This window comes from Amphibalanus amphitrite, unplaced genomic scaffold (genome assembly GCF_019059575.1).
Source record: "Amphibalanus amphitrite isolate SeventyFive unplaced genomic scaffold, NRLGWU_Aamphi_draft 000340F_arrow, whole genome shotgun sequence".
NCBI lineage: Eukaryota > Metazoa > Arthropoda > Thecostraca > Balanomorpha > Balanidae > Amphibalanus > Amphibalanus amphitrite.
In genome coordinates, this window is record NW_024881835.1 from 22,120 (window position 1) to 41,868 (window position 19,749).

At 46.8% G+C, this 19,749-nt stretch overlaps 1 protein-coding gene across 1 annotated transcript in view; it reads left to right on the forward strand.

The window, feature by feature from the left end:
- The first annotated feature begins 367 nt into the window (after window positions 1-367).
- Window positions 368-19,749, forward strand: part of LOC122388967 (sodium/glucose cotransporter 4-like) — a 55,937-nt gene continuing 36,555 nt past the window's right edge. Inside the window, exon 1 of the mRNA XM_043380566.1 lies at window positions 368-996. Coding sequence (XP_043236501.1) covers window positions 898-996 — 99 coding nt within the window. The 5' untranslated portion in view covers window positions 368-897. The remainder of the gene's footprint in view (window positions 997-19,749) is intronic.

The following is a 19,749-nucleotide window of genomic DNA, read 5'->3' on the forward strand; positions in this document are numbered from 1 at the left end:
CAAAGAGCACATGGACTCTCACAGGCATATGGTTCGGTCTGGCTCTCGATTCACTACAGACAGGTGTCATGTTATTGGCGATGGAATTATGATACGACACAATCTCACATCTGTCGCACAATAAGAGCGACACTTAAAACCGGAATGCATTATCCGCAAACAATGACACACCTCATTATGGATTCGCTCCAATAATGCGCCGATGGAGTTGTGTCTGGAGGCGTTTACTTCGGTGTTCTGCGAAGGCCACTGGTCGAGGCCGTCAGATGCAAGGACGTGGGCGGGCACCTGTTCCTCCATACGGGTGGCGGAGGAGGGGGGCCGGGCGGGGGTGGGCCGGGGCGGGGCGGGGTCGTCTACACGTGTCACAGAGCTGAGGCGCGGCGCAGCGTCGGGTCGGAGCGGTGAGCCCCGGGGCACGGGAGCGGTCAGTGGCTGCCGGCGAGCGGAGCAGACACCACACAACAGCTCCGGGGCCGAGAGAGAGCGACCCGACCCGACCGAGAGCAGGGAGAGCAGAGGAGTGGTCAGAGAGGACGGTGTTAGCTGGGAACGTGTCAAAGGACGTGTTAGACATTGGTGAACCGTGAATCATAGTGAGAACCGTAAAACGTGGTGATACGTTTATTTTATTCATAAATTTATCGATACCTACCAATCTTTTTGCGAGCGTCACCATCAGGTGAATTCACTCCCGCATTTAATCCCTCGCTGCTGAGGCTGTTAGAGAGAGTGCTGAACGATTCGACCACCTGTTCAGAACGTCACCCACTCCAATCGGCACACACCAACTCCAGTCACCCGCCGGGGTGTGACTACTGACACCAGCTGAAGGTGGAAGTCCTCCATCGTCTTCCACATCACCAGAGACCGCTCCGAGCGGCCCGGGCCGCAGAGATGGCTGCGCAGGGCTCCGGTCTGCTGGGAAACCTGCACTGGGCAGATGTGGTCGTGGTGGTCCTCTATTTCGCCTTCGTGCTCTTCGTCGGACTCTGGGTAAGTCGTTATTAGTAGTTAATAATGGAGATTGAAGGTGCTAGTGTACTGTTGGACATCGGACAAGTAGTAGAACCAACAAGTGACGGATTTGCTATTTTCGCTAGTTTACATTTCACGAACTTTAATGTTACAGACTACAGTAAGCTGATTCACCAAATGTTGCCGAAGCGTCATTACTCTTTTCCTCAGGTAAATAGATCTCTAAAAAGTTAATTGTTTTCAAAACGGGCTTCGCTGAGGAAAACTAAATATTATTATAACCAAATATTTCGGCTTTATTGATCAGCCTTGTTCACTGGTTTGAAGTGCATGTTTCTCAAAAACATGACCTAAAAATTCAAATATCGTTGTTTAACTTAATCATGAAAGCTTAGAAAATTTTGTCTTGCTTTTACCATAAATACCGGGTGGCCCAGAAAAAACGTTCCCAATTTTAAATAAACATTTCTCAGAAAGTGATAAAGATACAACATTGAAACTTCCAATAGTCAATGCGACATATATTTTCAGTGAATGGTATGATTTTCATGTTATTCGGTCAATTACTTTTTAAACGGTTCGTGTTTCTAGCATGCCATGTAAAAATCACTTTTTTGCTCTGATGTTTACCAAAAATGTGAGTGAACGGGCCACTTCCATCTCGGCACCACGGCCTACAGCCATGACTGCTACTGGCAACTAGTCTCATTGGTGGTTCAGGCCACAGGGTGACACATTCCCTCTAGCCTTTTTCCTTATTCGGTCGATTTACTATTTGATCTTCTTGAAGGGAGGGCGATCAGCAGTAACCCATGCACCGTGCCACTCTGCTTCGCCTTGAAACAGGACTTGTGTTGAAACGAATGGCATCCATTAACACAACTTTGGCTTAATATTTGAATATTTGGCACATAAGTGTGACAAAAATATCTAAAAAAGCAACACACGCGCTGGTATCTTCACGTTGTTCTATTATTTTTTTCTAACATGGTACGTCTAAGCCAATCATTACTTCCGTTCAACAACGGCAAAAAAAGCAAAAACATCTTACTGGATTCAACATAAGATTGCTGGCTTGAAAATTATGGTACAGTATTACAATTTGGCATACCAATGCGCAAAGAAGTGACGCAAACTTGATGAAAATTTTGGCTCGTTATTTGCACTCGAATTTGAGATATAGGCCTCCAAAGTTCGGAACGTTTTTTTTGGGCCACCCGGTATGTTCCTTCATAACTTGAAACATACCAGATTTTATAAAAGGTTTGAGATCCGGCAGTCGACTGGCAATGGGCTGGCAATATCATTGTATTCAAAATGGTATATCCCCGTTCTAAAATCAGGTAAAATCAGCCATCTGGACAGAACGGCTTTCGTGGATGGTGTGTGGGCACCTTTGCGTAGGCATGTATGTAAGTACCTTGCATCCATTTCAAAAGTTCACTGATCAAAGCAGAGCTAGGGCCCTCACTCGCAGCCCGGTGGAAACATGGCAGTAAGGATCGGGGGTGGGGGAGGGGTGGGCCACAAGATGGGACAGTCCTTACAGTTCCGTTCTACAGTTCCGTGTAGTTGCCATGATGGAGAGAGATGCGGCCAACGCCAGGACGAAAATACTCGGTTAATGACAACAATCCAGGTAGCTTATGTTAACGACATCCGGCGACCTTAACCTCATTAGAGAGAACTTGGAAGCGGAGGGGATGCCCCGCCTCTCTCTCTCTCTCTCTCTCTCTCTCTCTCTCTCTCTCTCTCTCTCTCTCTCTCTCTCTCTCTCTCTCTCTCTCTCTCTCTCCAGGCCCGCGACTGCAGACAGAGCAGAGGCTCTCTGAGTGTGGAGAGTGACTGCACTCATCTGGCGTGACAGAACGGTCACTCCCCACTCTTTCACAGCTTGTTATCTGCGCAATTGAGCGCAAAGTCTGCGTCAGGCTGGAGCAAAGTAATGCTTATTTAGTTTTATTACGCTAGTGAGGTGGACTGTAAAGCATAGCTGGAATTGTCAGTCTCAGAACTAAGCACGCTGCGGATCAAGGGACCTGGAAATGGGACCTGGGACTGGGCTGCTGCCTGCTGGGAAACGAACCACGTTTCGAGCTCCTACCTGGATCAGTCTCTCGTCCCTCGGTACATACATTGGCGCCATTCTTACGTGGGTGGGTATGGTGGGAATGGATCCACTTACTAGTCTCCATGGTCTCCAAGAACAGGACAAGTCTCCATGGATTCGGGGGACAGGTGTGGACTCCATGGACTTGGGGGACAGGGCAGGTCTCCATGGTTTCGGGAGCTAGGACAGGACTCCATGGACCTCGAAGACAGGAGGAGAATATGTCTCTACGGCTCGAAGGACAGGACAGGTCCCAATGAACTCTGAGGACAGCCGCGGGACTGTCCTCTGACGGGGCTGCGCCCGCATCCCGGACCCCCTCTGCACATTTCCCACGCTCTCATGCCGCCAGGCATGTACGGATGGAGTGATCTGTGCGCGCTTTACCGTGGTTTACCGGTGCACATACATACTGTGGCTGAGCCGGTTTACCGTCGCGTGCGCGGCTGCTACCGGGGAGTCCCGCCCGCCGGGCGCCACACCTTCCGTCCGCTCCGGCCACCCGGTACCGTCTCAGTCTGCCGACCCACCCCTCACAGAGTCCCCGCCGGCACCTGTCGAGACGGACGGGAGTCTGAAAACCCGCCCGGACCCGGAGCTCCGCGGTCCCAGTAGCGCGTCTGCGGTCACGGAGGGGCTGACCGCGAGTGGGTGAGGAGATTGGCGGGTCTTCACCGTCAGAAGTCAGCGGGCTGAGTGCCCTGGGACTGAGTCATTGCCAGCTGTCACCGACCTTATGAGCTACTGATGGGAAAACAGACGATATCCGGCATCTCGACCAGCCGCTCCCAGCGTGGCATTCCTAGTTATTAAATTACCAATGTCACTGTCACACAGGGGATGTTTCGGCTCTCCCGCTCTCTTGACATTATTTGCTCGACTTATAACGGACATCGATAACATTCTGAAGACCTCACCATTGCGCAAAGTCGTCGGCCCTAGTGCAGCTGACGACTTTCAAGTTGGCCAAAGAAGATTTTTGTTTGCCTTTTGCAGCTTGCAACATATGTATATGTTTTGTCGGCTGTTCATTATTTAGCCCTGTCGCTTATAGGGGACGCGGTGGATGGTTATAGGGGAGGCGGTGGATGGACCCTGTCGTTTTCACTGACGGATAGCAACGAAACGTTACATCAGCACCATTATTTTAACCCGCGCCGGGCCGGGGATGTTTTAACAACCCCATGCGGTTCTTCGCAGATAGGTATCTAAAAAAAAAAACGGCGTCTAGGGCGCCGCCATTCTTAGCCCACCTGTTGATGCATTTTCTGCAAATGTTGAGAAAATTTCAGACGCAGGTCGTTTAAGGTCAGGTTAACAGGTCACGCTAAGTGATCTTACCTTAGAAAGCGAAATGGAATGCTGGCCATAGCTACACCGACTGAGCGATTGCTTTGAAAGGGAAACTCGATAAATAAGAGTAATAATAGGGTATGCCACAGATAACAGTAGTACATACATGGGAGTTTGATCTCTTTATTTACATGCTAATCGACACCAGTCCTGTCACAACGAGCCATCCAAACGTCACGATTCAAACCAACGTCACAAAACACCCCTTCAAGTGTCACTTCGCTTCGCCTGCCCTCCCAATTTCATCAGCGACCTTACTTCCCGCTTTACATCTTCTTGACCCTGCTGAGCTTTGGCCTCTTGTCGCTCCTCGATCGGGTTGCACCAGTGGCTGGGGCGTCTGCTTCCTGACTTTCGATGGACAGCACTGTCTTGAGTGTCTGTCTCACTTATCAGTTACCATGTTTCCACACTTTCCAGCAAATAGATTGAAAACCGTCGCATACATTTCTGGAAGGAGGCTCCTAAGGACGTCGTGGCAAACGACTTCCGGTCAGTTCGACATCTCGGTTTACGACTATCTTCGTCACTTCTGCGTCACTTCTTGGTTGATCGCAGACCAGCAGCTGGTTCCTGTTAGCTTCCGTCTTCGGCAGTTGCCTCCAAATCTGGCAGATCCTCATGCCGGCGCGGCCTGCGCCGGCATGGTGCACAGGGACCAGAGCAGCGGCCCGGGCACAGCAGCATTGTGCACCACAACAGTGAGGTCGATGTCTTCCTCGTCTTTCTCCAGTCGTACCTCCGGCGGCGTAGCCTGATAGATCAGCAGGCTGGCGGAGGCACCGTACTTGTTACGCCTGGTGGCCGAGCGTGCCAAGGCGCCGGAGCTGTGTCCCAGGGAGGCCTTGGCGCTGTCATCCAGGCCCTCCATTTCAGTGGATTTCGCCACCGCGGCCACTAGCTCCTGGATGACAAGAGCACCATCCTGCCGTCACTCCTGCTGTGATGGTGCCATTCGGGCGGAGGCGTCGGCGGGGCTGAAACGTGACCTCACTGACCAGTGACCCGGAGTACCGCCTCATTCTCCAGGAACTGTCGGACACTAGAGATGTTTCGGTGAGAAAAGCGAATAGGTGGCATGTGAAACATCTCCTGTTCTAATCCGTTCTAATCTTTTGTTCCTCTTGGTTCGTTGGGTTGTAGCTAGAACGGCAGGTTTTTACCGCTCATTCCCCTCCTCCATTGTTGATGTACCTATACGTATGTAAGGCTTTGCACCACAATTTTTTTCAAAAGAAAACACCACGCCTTGTACCCTCTAAATGATCAAATTAAAAGTGAAATACTTTAATTTTTTAAGCAAATGAAAGTAACCTTGGTAGCTTCGATTTCAAATGTAAAAGACAAAACGCAAAAATGACGATTTCTTGCAATATTTTTTTTTTTTTTTTTTTTTTTTTTTGAATTTTGCATCCCCGCTAGCACAAGGCTATAGCAGGGGAAGGGAAGTTACTTGCTGGCAATTAGCCAGATCTTTTGTTTTACGTTAAGTTAATTGCCGGCTATTTTATTCCGGCCCAAGAGGCAAAGCAAAGACAAACTTTACGTTAGACCGGCTCATGTGGCGTCCGGTGGGTTGCAAAACAAAGGGAAGGCCGAAAAGGTGCCAGACAGGCGAGACCGATAAATTTGGTTACTTACATAGAGATTGCTGTTGAGACTTGCTGCTGTTTTGTGTGCTGTTGTTCGGTGTGTGTGTTGTTGTTGTGGGGTGAACTTTTACCAGGAAAAGTCCTAACTAGAAAAAACCTGGTGCCTAACCAAGAGGGCAAAAACCTGTGCTTTCAGCCAAAGTACACAGTAAAAAAGCCCTTTCTTTAATTACGTAATGTTACGTTACGTTATATCGCTAATGTGTATGTGTGTTTGTGGAGCTATCACCTTCATCCACTCCCGGGGGCCATGGATGCAAGCCTGGCCGCGCCCGGGGTGTCCGGCCAGATAGCTTTAGTGTCTCGAGTGGGCCTCAACCTTTAGGAGGGATCCCTGTCGAGCTTACACACATATATATATATATATACACTTGGAAAAGGCGACCCGTGTGTAGGCAAAGGAGAACGAAAGCGAATGGAGGCAAAAACGAAGCGGATGGAAACGACGATGGAAGATCAAAGGACATCTATATACTGTGTGGAAGGTTGCGATCATATGCTATTGATGAGATTCGAATCACTGAGGAAGGTAAAGAGAAGTTCAATTAGATCTGGATGATCATCACCCAGGAGAGTTGGAAGGTCCAGGTTGAGGTTGTGTGTGTTTGTGTAGTGAATGATGTGTTGACGGTGTTGGTCGTAGTGTGGGCAGTTGAGAAGGAGGTGGGCAATGTTGAGTCGGGTGTGTGCGGCGCAGTGTGGACAGCTCGGGGGTGGCTCATTTTTTATGATAAAATCATGTGTTATCTTTGTGTGTCCTAGCCTCAATCTGGCTAGAACTATTTCCTTGAGTCGATTATCTTGATTAGAGGATGTGAAGTTACCAATTTGCGGGTGGATTTCAAAGAGATGATCGTAGGGAAGGGCCTGCCAGTCATACTGGCGCAGGTCTCGGAATGTGTGATTGAGGTGCGAAAGGATGTCTTGGTGTGTACAGCGATCTTCTTTACGATTAGAGAGATTAAGGCTTTGTTTGGCAAGCTCGTCGGCTTTTATGTTTCCCGGGATGCCACTATGTCCCGGGATCCATAGAAGTCTGATGTTGTATCCTATCTTGTTTAGGTTAATTATGTTCTTCTTAATCAGGTATACAATGTGGTGGTCGGTTTGATTCTGTGATTTGATTGCCGAAAGTGATGAGGCCCGTATTCACGGGCCCGATTTCACATGATGGGCCCGTATTCACGTCGGAATTTTTCGTAAGATTTATCTTACGATCGCTCTTTGTCGTACGATAATTTGGTATTCACGTTGGCATCGCAAACAGTTAAGATTTATCTTACGATCAAAATTTTGGTCGTAGACATTTGTCGTACGATCGATCGTAAGTGCGATTCACGTCGGGACATCTTAAGTCGAATCTTAAGATGATCTTAAGACCTTAATGATGAAGGTATTGGGAAGATACGACTACTCACTGAGCTGTCGTAAGACGTCACCTATGCTTATGAATTGTATATTTAGGTATTGAAATTGTTGTTTATGATTTTTTTCTTACCAGCGAGCGCGAAAAAGAGTTTTCAATGTAACGGGAAAATATCAGTATGAGCGGTACAGCTCGGACCGGCCCGCCCTATAACGCTTTTGAGAAGCTTTTATCTCGGCCACCGCCGCGCTGGGCCGATTGAACCGCGGTCTTTTTTGTTTGGTAGCCCCATCCCTCCTACCTCGTAATTGACTACTCTTGATGCACCTGGGTGATCGCCGTGTCATGTGGCTCTTGCGAAGCCAAGGGTGTCAACTCAGAACCCAAAGTCGTTCTGCTGAATTTACGTTTTTGAGAGGATTATGTCTGTGTAAGCACAGGATCGATTTACTAGGAAATATGTTTGTAGGGTATTTTCAACCATTTTGCCGAGGACACGACTTTTCTCGATGCATGTGGGTGACCAACCATGGCTGCACGTGCCACGTGCATAATAAAGAGATGTCATGTTTGTATCAATTACAATAACTATGTAATTATCGTGCCCATTGCGCTGAAACTTGGCATGTGGGTAGGCACTCATCGGGCAATGCATTTTCATGTGTCACGTTAGGGGTACTACTGCACGTGCGCACGTGCAGTGGTCACTGGTCGCTCCTAGATCTCGGGAACGGCTGGACCAATTGCGCTCAAAATTGGCACACCGGTAGGGACCGCTTAGTAGCGTGCCGGGCAAAAGTCGTTTGGGACCCCGTCTGCACGTGCGCACGTGCAGGAGGCCGCTTCCATACATAGAAAACGGCGAGGCCGATTGCGCCCAAATTTGGTACACCTTTAGGAACCGCTTAAGAGGGTGCCGAGAAAATGTCATTTGTGACTCCGGTTGCACGTGCGCGCGTGCAGCAGGTCGCTTCCGGGTCTCGAGGACGGCTAGGCCGATTGCGCTTAAAGTTGGTACGCCTTTAGGAATCGCTCAGGAGGTTGTCGAGCAAAAGTCAATTGTGACCCTGTTCGCACTTCGCACGTGCGCACGCGCAAGAGGCCGCTTCCGGATCTCGAGAACGGCTGGGCCGATTGCGCTTAAATTTGGTACACCTTTAGGAATCGCTTAGGAGGGTGCCGAGCAAAAGTCAATTGTGACGCAATTGGCACGTGCGCACGCGCAAAATTGCACACGCGCTCAAATTTGGTGCACCATCAGGGACCGACTAGTAGGGTGGTTCGTGCTTAAAAGGACCCTCCCACCTTCAAAAAAGTTAATGAATTGGCATAGAAGTAGTGTTGCATGGTACCTAGAGATTGAGCAAAAATGAATATCTACCAAATTTCATTGAAAAATATTAAAGGAAATAGCTCAGTTTAACATGGGGTTTTGAACTGGAATAGCAGTTTCGAATATCAGGTCAAAGTAAAAATTATCGACATTTTAGCTAGTTCACAAGTTAGGCTCTGACCGCCGGACCGCCAGTCTGATCAGGCTCATTTTTGGTTTACGCACTCCTTGACGGATGCCTTAGATACCCTGAGGGTACCGAACTTTTACTTCGAATTTTTAAGGTCAAGGCCAGGTCATCCTAGGTCACGAAAATTGTATATCATCATGTATCGGTCACGTGACGCATGTTTTATGGTCCATTTTACTCGTAGATTTAGAAAATAGTGTCGTCTGTGTCATTTGAGGTCATTGGCAGCTGAATTTACCGAAGGTCAGGTCACTTTCAGGTCAGAAAAGGTCAAATTTTGAAAATGAATTTTTTCAACAAAAAAGGTGCCTATCAGATGCAGTTTGAGCTCAAGAACACGATGGTGCAATTTATATTGCTGTAAGACGTCAAAAACGTACTGAAAAATGGATTTGAAAAAAAAACATAACATTGTAAAATTTTGACAATAACGCGAATAACTTGGCTATTTTTGAAGACATTGGGCTAAAACTTGCAAATGTAGTTCATCAGTGTGTGTTCTATCTCATATACATATTCCGGTTTTTGCGAAAAGTCAAAAACTTTTTGAAAAAATCAAAAAATATATTTTTGTAATTGTAAATACATATTTTTCAAAATTTTCAAAATTTCGAAAATTCGAGATGGCAGTTTGATAGCTACGTGTATTTGTAGTTCACTCATGCAAAGAAAATGGATCTAGCTCTAAAACTGAGCTCTTGAGAGCGTTTGCCGTAATTCAGTATTTTGCATGAAAATCGGCCGACATGACGTCACTCTGACGTCATTTTCGGCCAAACTATGGTAGCTAGAAAGTTGAAATTTTAACAAAAGGTGTCAAATTGATGCCTCTGAAGGTACTGCAAGTTTCGTGTTGATCCGTCAAACGGTTTAGAAAATATTGCTGAAAAACGGGAGGGGGCTCTGTAGAGCCCCCCCCAGTCATGCGCGGGTTAAGCATTTAGACCAGGTCGGGTCAGGTCAGGTCAGGTCAACCGGTAGGGGTCGTGACGGGTATTAGTAGTACCTGTCATCCGCCTCTGACAGCTTCGTAACATATTACGAAGGCACCAAAACTACTTCGTAAATGTTCAAATGGCTGCTAAATTCGAATTCAGCTCCAAAAACTAGCCTAGGAACATGTAAAACTCGAACAAGTGAACCGAGGTCACCAACGGTCAATGACCTGACCTGACCTTCAGGTGACCTTGACACCCACCCTAATGCATGGGAGCAACACCAAATCACATGTTTGAACGTTTGAAACCACGAAAAGCTTGCAAACGCGCGGCTAATGCGAGCCGACATACGCCGAATCGCGATTCCGGCCAAACATGGTCTCGGAAAAGAAGTCACAGGTCAAAGGTCATTTGGGTCAGGGTCATGAAATTTTCACGGTAGGTGTAAAATTGATCAATGCGAGGGTACTGAAAGTTTCGTCGCGATCGGCCGCTTTTTACGCGAGTTATTCCCGAAAAACCTTATGGGGGTTGCATCAACCCTGTGCCGGCGAGGGTTAAAATGCATGTTTTATCGATTTATTCTTCATATGATCATTTGTAATATAATAATATAGTTTCCATAATACCTAATGGTAAAATAATTTCCATATTAACCCGCGCGGGGCTGGGGGGGGGGTAAATTTTACCCCCCCTCCCGAATTTTGCGATATCTCAAAAACGGCGGCGCTCAGCGCCGCCAAACTTTCAGTACCTTTTCTTACATCAATTTGACACGTTCCCTGAAAATTTGAGCGAAATCCGTCGGAAAATTTTTGAGAAATTGACGTTTTAGTGACGTCATGTTCGCCATTTTCGCCTCAAAAACGGCAAAAGTTCAAACGCCGCTACATCTTCAGTTTTAAAGGAATCAAGACGTAACAAAAAAGGTTATACGTGGTTTTACTTTGTCTATCAAATGGCTATCTCGGTTTTTTGAAAATTTTGGGTTTTGGCCTAAATTTTTTCAAAAAACTGACTTTTTTGGGAAAATCATTATAAAATCCAAAATTTTGAGTCTATCGAAAAAACCGGAATATATGTCAGAGAAGTGGTCTATGTGCACCTACATACCAAATTTTAGAAGAATCGGTTCAAAAATGTCGGAGTTATTCAAAATTTTATGACGTCACGACACACAAAATTTTTGAAAAATGACTTTTTGGAAGTTCTAGACCTCGTACGGAAACAAAAATAGCACCATTCGATTCGCCGTGAAAAACTGCATCAGATAGACACCTTTTTAGGCCTTAACAACCAACTTCAAAATTTGACCTCACTTGACCTGACCTTGACCTGATCTCGACCTGAAATTCATCCAGAGGTGGTCCATATCACTTATTGAGTGTGCCTATTGAATTCTATGAGTAAAATGACCCATAAAACATGTGTCGCACATGCCCTTTTCTATATTTTGTTTTTTGGTGACCTGACCTGACCTGACCTTGACCTTGACCTCTGAATGATATTGTATGCAACGAATATTGTCTTGGTAGCCTAAGAACACGTTTTGGGCGATCAGTCTCAGTCCATGACTCCATTCTTCGGCAACTACGGTGCAAGGCCGATACTGTAGAAACTTGCAATTTGTACCCTTGACCTGACCTTGACCTTGACCTCAAACTTTAAATTAAGTACATGTTTTTAGTAGTTCGTGATGAGAGCTTTCGATTGGCGTTTGAATTTTCCAAATCGGACCATTAGTTCGGGAGATAACAGGGGGGGGGGTAAATTTACCCCCCCCCAGCCCCGCGCGTTCGGCTGGAGACCCCAGCCCCGCGCGGGTTAACTTTGAAGCATACTAAATCTGTGGCACTTTTATAATGTTAAGAATAGCTCACTAATAAATGTTTGAATATATTTCGTTTGCTGTATCATTTGACGGAGGATCCATTTTCTATGTCGTCCCGGAATATGCTGCTAAAAATCAAATCTTCGGAACTGCTACGACATCTTAAGTTGGGTCGTAGGATGATTCCTAGGACTTTTGACATGAATACCAAATTATCTTAAGATTGTCAACGTGAATTAGAAGTATCCTAAATATCCAGACTGATCGTACGATAAAAAGTTAAGATGGTCAACATGAATACCATATCGATCGTACGATGAAAATTGATCGTAAGATGTCGACGTGAATACGGGCCCAGATCACGCTGTTCTTAACTTTTTTCTTTTTGATGTGATTGATAGCATGAAGTATAGCCGCAAGCTCGGCTGAAAAGATAGAGAAAATATCCGGAAGACGACTTGATTTTCTATAATGGGTAGAGAAGACTCCTGCTCCCGATTTGCCGTTCATGACAGATCCGTCAGTGAAGTAGAATGTTGTTTGTTGATGTGTGTGGCAATATTCGAGAAAGAGTTGATTTACTTCTGTTACTGTTACTCTATCTTTTTTCTCATTGAAGAGGTATTCAATATTATCTATGCGATCAAGGTAAGCTGATGTTATAGGGGGAATTGGCAATATGGTTGGAATGGTTATTTGAAAGTGATCAATTACTTTCTGGAGGCGACGAGAGATCAGTGGATAGCGACGCTGATTTGTGAGTGGCGCATACGATTGGGTGTTTGTGAGAATTTGGTAGGCGATATCATCCGGGCGGGAGGCACATCGTATATAATAGCGCAGCAGTAGAAATTTGCGGCGCCTGTCAAGTGTGGGTATGTTTGTGTCTATGTGTAGGGCTGTTATTCTCGTAGTGCGTAGGGCACCAGTGATGATTCTGAGTGCATGATTCTGTATTGTTTGCAATTTATCAATACGGCTCGAAGCTATATCATCGTATAAGAAACTGTTATAATCCAAGATTGGACGAATTAGGGTTACGTAGAGTCGAGTGAGAGTGCGTCGGTCCGCACCCCACTCTCTGCCTGCGATGCATTTCATAATGTTGATTCTTCTGGTACACCTTTGTACCAGATCCTCAATGTGAGCGTTGAAGTTAAGTGTGTAATCAAGAGTTATTCCTAGAAATTTGTGTTTTTGTACGTATTTGATTGGTTTGTTGTCTAGTGTGAGGTTTCTCCATTTGTCACGTAGCAAACGATGGGAGAATATCACTGCGACAGTTTTGCTAGGTGAGATCGTAAGACCCCACTTCTTGCACCATTTTCCTATGTTATTAAGTGTGTGTTGTATTTGTTCGATTCCAATGTTAGGGTTATGATGAGTATACCAAAGTGCTATATCATCAGCGAAGAGAGAATGCTTGATATAAGATGGTTCATTATCGAATATATCATTTATCATTATTGTAAAGAGTGTAGGCGATATGACGCTGCCCTGTGGTAGGCCATGTTCAAGAATGTAATCTGGCGAGTATGTGTTCCCACACCTAACCTGGAAGGTGCGATTAGAGAGAAAGTTACTGATGAAATGGGCCATATGACCCCGTATGCCTGTTTTGTGTAGTTTAATGAGTAGAGCTTTCCTATTTACTTTGTCGAATGCATTCTTGAAATCAATGAATACTGCTATTGTGTACTCTTTACGCTGGTACCCTATCTGTATCGAGTTAATAAGATGTGTTATGTTACTGGATACTGACTTCCTAGGTCTGAAACCTGTTTGGTATGGAGAAAGTAGATTATTGGACTCCAGATAAGCCCTAATTCGTCCATTAACCATTCTTTCCATTAGTTTTGATGCACAGCTTGTGAGGGATATTGGGCGATAGTTTGCAGGATCAGAATGTTGTTTGCCATTTTTAAGGATTGGGATAATAATGCTTCTGCGCCAGGATGGAGGATATGAATTGCTTTCCCAGAGTTGATTTATATTAGCCAGGAGAGTTGTAAGTCCAGATTCAGGGAGATTTTTGAAGAATTGGTATGCGACCTGATCTGGACCAACCGATGTGTTTCCACATTTGGCAAGTGATGAGTGAAGCTCATGTTCTCTGAATGGTGCATTGTAGTGTTCGTTGTTAAGTGAGTCAAATGAGAGTGTACTGAGGTGTGTATCAAGTGTTGTGGTGAATTGTGCTGGGTATTGCCGTTCAGAAGAGATATTGGCGTAGTGGATAGCAAATTGAATAGTTACTTCTGAGGGGATGATGTAATGTATGTTGTTAATGTAAAGGTGGGGTACCTTGTAATAGGTCCGATTTTTAGTGAAACATTTGATCAGGGACCATATTTTCGAAAGAGGGGTAAATCTATTAAAAGTGTTAGCAAATTGTTGCCAGCTTGAGCTTTTGGCTTTCAAAATAATTTCACGTGATTCTCGTCGAGCCTTACGAGCTGCCTCCGCGTGTGCGTCGCAGATGCATCGTCTAAAGACACGCATTGCTCGCCTTCGAAGTGCTACTGCTCTTTGACAATCAGAGTTCCACCAGGGAGCATTTTTGTCGGGGATGGGGGGTCGAGTAAGAGGAATCGTCTGTTTTGCTACGTTAAGTATCATGTCAAGGAAAGTATTAATATCTTTAGGGGGATCTCTACATTCTACGTTAATGTGTTTTTGAAAGTTAGCCCAGTCGGCTCTCCGAAAATTCCATCTTGGTAGGAAGTTAAAATTTGTTTGTTCTGAAGGAACATCAATGGAGTAGTGCAAAGGGAAGTGATCACTAAATAGGGTATCGTCTGCAGTGTATTGGGTGAAAAGTGTCGCGGTGTTTGTGTCCGTGATAGCGAAGTCGATGACGCTATGTGAGGCTTCGCCATTAGTGATGCATGTGTGTGTTGGTACTCTGTTTGTGAGTGGTATCAAATCAAGTGCTTCTATTACGTTAAGTATTTGTCTGCCTCTTGTGTCGTTGCGTGCGCACCCCCATGTTAGATTTTGGGCGTTAAAGTCTCCCATTATGATAAAAGGAGGGGAGAGCTGGGAAATCAATTCGGAGAGGTGGTTAGGATTCAATGGGTAGGTAGGAGAGAGGTAGATAGAGAGGACAGTTAGATCACGCTGTGCTATTTTAACTTTGGCTCCTACAACGTTAAGCGTTGTATTGAGTTGAATTTGGTGGTGCAAGATATTATTTGAGATATAAAGCGCCGAGCCGCCCCGGCGAGGTGTTTCGTTTACGTTATCTGTATATAGAGAGTAGTCACGAATGTTAAAGTTATAATTGATCGAATCAGAGTCTAGGAATCTGGTTTCTTGGATGGCGGCAAGTAACGGTTTATTATGCATGATATAGTTCTTGAATTCCCCCCAATGAGATATCAGCGAGCTGGTATTCCATTGGAGGAAGAATTCAGGCCGTGATTGGTTCATTTAAAGTGATGTGTGCGCGCCGCTCGTGACCGTGTGAGGCGACGATCGTAAGAGGAGGACCGCGACCGCGGAGATCGTCCCGCATCTACCGTACTTGGGGTGCTTCCGCGACTTTCGGAAGAGTACCGGCGGATTGACGAGGGGGGTGAGGAGGAGGATCGGCGGCTGGCTCGGGATCCAGCTGTCGGGGACCCGGTGGGGGTCTCCTTGGGAGCGCACTCGGACTGCGCGGGTTCACTTTCCGGGGAGTCCGGCGTGAGGGGCTCAGACAGAGGGGAGTCCGGCGTGAGGGTCGTGTTCGGTGACGACTGGGGCGTCCGTTCCGGTGGAGGGGGCGGCGGGGACGTGTCTGCCTGGGCTGGGCGCGGAGGGCGAGGGCGCGGTGGCGGGATCTTCTCCCGCACTGCCGGGAGCGGGGGCCACTCGGCTGGGTCCAGCATGGCCTGTGCTGGTGCTCGTCTGGCTGGGTCCAGCATGACCTGTGTTGGTGCTCGTTTTGACTGGTGTTCACGCGCAGCTTGCTTGGTGGCCTCGCGGTGCCATCGGTTGGCGTCCTGCACCACCGGGCACCCCCTGTCCCAGGACGGGTGGGGCCCCCCACAGCCGAAGCAGAGAGGGGGGGCTTGACATCCCTCGGTAGGGTGTCCGCCCGAGCAGCGGCCGCACCGCGGGTTGCGGCGCCGGCACGCGCGCCTGCTGTGGCCGTACATGAGGCAGTTAGGGCACGGACGTGGGGCGTAAATCCAAGGGGTGACCTGCACCCGCATGTAACCACAGTAGAGAATTTGTGGGAGGGTTCGGCCTGCGAACCAGAGGCGGACGGTGGGGTTGGGACCCATTTTTTCGAGGTTCCGGGACTTGAGGCGTTGCACTTTAACAACTCCCTGGCCTTTGAGCTCGTCGAGGAGCTCAGCGTTGCTGAGCTCCGTCAGCGCCTCGCTGCGGACGGCTCCCTCCACTGTGTTGAGCCGGTGGGCGAGCTGGGTTTGCACTGGGTTGTCTGCGAAGTTTGTCATGTTCATGAGTGTCACTGTTTGTTTGGAGTTCTCAGTCTCGATGAGTAGGGAGCCAGATTGGAGGGCTTTGACCGACTTGACGGGGCCGATGAACTGGTCCAGGGACCGCTTGATATGGAAAGGGTTGCTACTCCGGAAAGAACCTTTCTTTTTCACAAGTACGAACGCAGGGCCTTCGGGGAGTGTTTCGCTGGGGGGCAGTGAGGCCGCCCCCTCATCCAAGATGAAAGGCATGTTGTTTTTCTTTTCAGATGTTAGTCAAGATTAGAATGAATGTGGGGGAGCTAAAATAAGAAAGAAAACTAACTAGACAAATGGACAGCTATATAGTGAGCGGTCGGGCCGGTATACCGGGTGCCGAGGAAGCTCCCAACAACAATGAAGTGCGAAGAGAAGAAAGAGGGAGGGATTGTAGGGGGGAAGGGTAGAGTACCCTCGGAGAGAGGTAAGGGAGATAGAAAAAGTCGAAAAGCACCAACAACACCTACCTACCTATACGGTACCACCCACGCAGAGTTCCAGCACCACCGGTGCGTCACCTGCCTTGATAAAGACAGGTGCACGCAGCCGGTGGTTCTAAAAACGCTAAAAAACGCCCGCTGGTGGTATCGTACCTATCCGGGAGGGATCGCAATTGCCGCAGTGGCACGCCTGTCTTGCAATACACAACACACAAATTATCCACCCAGCAGCACGCGAGAATCTCATTTTGGCGCCGTCGCATAAAAACATTCGGCCTCTTACTGCAACTGCCAATATTCTGTTTCCAATCCAGTACTACTGTTATCTGTGGGTATGCCTAAAATGCATATCTCGGATCTCCGATATCGGTGACGTGAGGTCAGCTCGATTTTGCGCCGTCTCTATTGTAAGTCAATTGGAGAAAATTGAAAGGCTCCTTGCTTTTAGGCGAAAGTCAATCTAAACACTCTCAAACATCGGGTTACATATACACATAAATTCCACCCGTGATCTCTCCTTATCTCCATGGGGTCATCTCAGGTCATGAAAGTTCTCCAGCAGTTAAAAAATCTATCGACGTGCTAGAGCGATGAAAACATCTTACATGTGTTCAGGTCGACGATACGCATCAACTGATATGCAACATGACGTTTTTTTTTTTGTCAGATTATGACAAAAAATGACCTTGACCTGAAGTCAACTTTTCAAGTTCACCTTTTAAGGGTTAAATTATAGTTTATTCAACGTGTCTCGACAAGAGAAGCACGATGCTTGCATAAGCAATGCCGTACTTTTCTTGAGCCAAAGTCACTACAGAAAAAAATATTTTTCGTTGGACCTTATAAATAGTGTCAGGGGGTTGCTTTCATCTACCCCTCAGGTTTTCCGAGCATATTTCCAAAACAGCTGGAGCTATGATGCTGAAATTTTCTGACTTTTCCTTAAAACTGGGCACATAAGTTCAAGCTCATCACTTAAACAGGGGCGGTTCAAGGGCATCGGAAATTGGGAGGTCCTATCTCTGAAGTGAGTCATTTGGGTAAAGATCACGATGCTGATGCATTATAACTATATGCACCAGTTTTGCGAGCAGCGACTGAAAGGTGTCATTTGATAACATATACACAGTGATTGTGGAGCTTCTTTTTTATACGTTTTACTTATAATAGGCGAATTCAGGCAGGGCTGGAGAAATGATTTCAGAGGTGGGGGGGACTAGGCCTCGAGGGGCCCTCAAGGAAAAGGGCCCCAAGTGTCTCAAAGGGCCCAAAATCATATTACCTTCCAAGTGCGGATCTAGGGGAACGTTTGGGAGGGGGTCACAAGTCGGCCGACATGCCGGGTCTGATGGATGAATGGATGAATTCTGACGAACAGGGGGGGGGGGGGGTAGGGAGCGAGTATGTCGAGATCAAATGACATTTGATCTTCGTCGTTTCTAAGATGAAGTTTTATCGTTATTATAAAGGGGCGTCGCTACGGATTTTTTACTGGGGGGGGGGGGGGGGGGGGGGCGGCTCGACGTACTTAAAAACCCAGAAGCAGATATAGTTACTAGAGCACTTCATGGGCCGGATAAATCCGTTATCCACGGATAAATCCGCGGACCGGATAGGATTGGATTCTAAATTTGTTAAAAAAGAACGGATATGGGCGGGCCGGATTTGGGAATTGAAGGTTGAACCCGGATCAAAACGGATCAAAATTTTAACATTCAACATTGAAGTTAGAAATTAACCTAATGTGGTAAGCGGCAGCAGAGGTTTGATTAAAGTAATAGGCATCATTTTATGACACTCACTTGTCACAAGACTTGTCTTCAAGTGGATAATGTATGCAATGTATGCATGGTTTTTGGAACCATGATGGTCTATGAGATGTATGGCTGTCTGGTCCCTTAGATTGAATTTGTTAGTCCAGTTTTGGGTGAAACCAGTTATTGGTGAAACGGATTATTACGGATATTTTTTGGAAGTTTGGCTGCAATACGGGCCATGGGTGGGCCGGATTCTGATATTCAAAGAAAGGCGGATAATGGGCGGATCTGGATATGACTTGCTGGATATGGGCCGGGCCGGATCCTAAAAAGCCTATCCGTGAAGTGCTCTAGTAGTTACCTCACTTTTAGCCTAATGCATTAGTAGCATATAGTCACGATCTCTCTTATTGACCTGTTTATGAATCGGCGGCGCGAAGCGCCGCAAAAATTTGCAAAAAAAAAAGAAGTAAAAACACAGCTCTAAAACACAAATATTACAACCCTTTTAGCATGCTAGTACAAACAGGAGTTCCTTCACAGTACACATATATGAATTCCGATTCAATTGGACACGGTTGGTGTTATTACAGTCACCATCTCTCTTATTGACCTGTGCATGAATCGGCGGCGCGAAGCGCCGCAATTTTTTGTGTGGAAAAAACGTTTGTCAAAACACAGCTCTAAAACACAAACATTAGGTACAACCCTTATAGCATGCTAGTACAAGCCGGAGTTCCTTCACAGTACACATATGAATTCCGATTCAATTTGACAAGGTTGATGTTATTACAGTCACGATCTCTCTGATTGATTGGTGTATGAATCGGCGCAAAGCGCCGAGAAAATTTGCAAAAGCATTTGTCAAAACACGGCTCCAAAACACAAATATTACCACCCTTTGAGCATGGCAGTACAATCCGGAGTTCCTTCACAGTTACACATATGAGTTCTAATTCAATTTGTCCCGGTTGGTTGGTGTAATTACAGTGACGATTTCGTATTTACCTGTACGTACATGAATCGGCGGCGCGAAGCGCCGCGAAAAATTTGCAAAAAGATTTGTCAAAACACAGAGGGGGCCTCCTCTCTACAGAGGACCACCTCTCTACTGCGGGCTCCTCTTTTCGCAAGGCCTCTTAACTACAGAAGGCCTCCTCTCTACAGAGGTCTTCCTCTCTACTGAGGGTCTCTCCCTTTCAGAGGGCCTCCTTTACAGAGGGCCTCCTCTCTTCAAAGAACCTCCTCTCTACAGAGGACCTCATCTCTGCAAAGGGCCTCCTCTCTTCAGAGGGCCTCCTCTCTACTGAGGCGCGAGTCCTCCTCTCTACA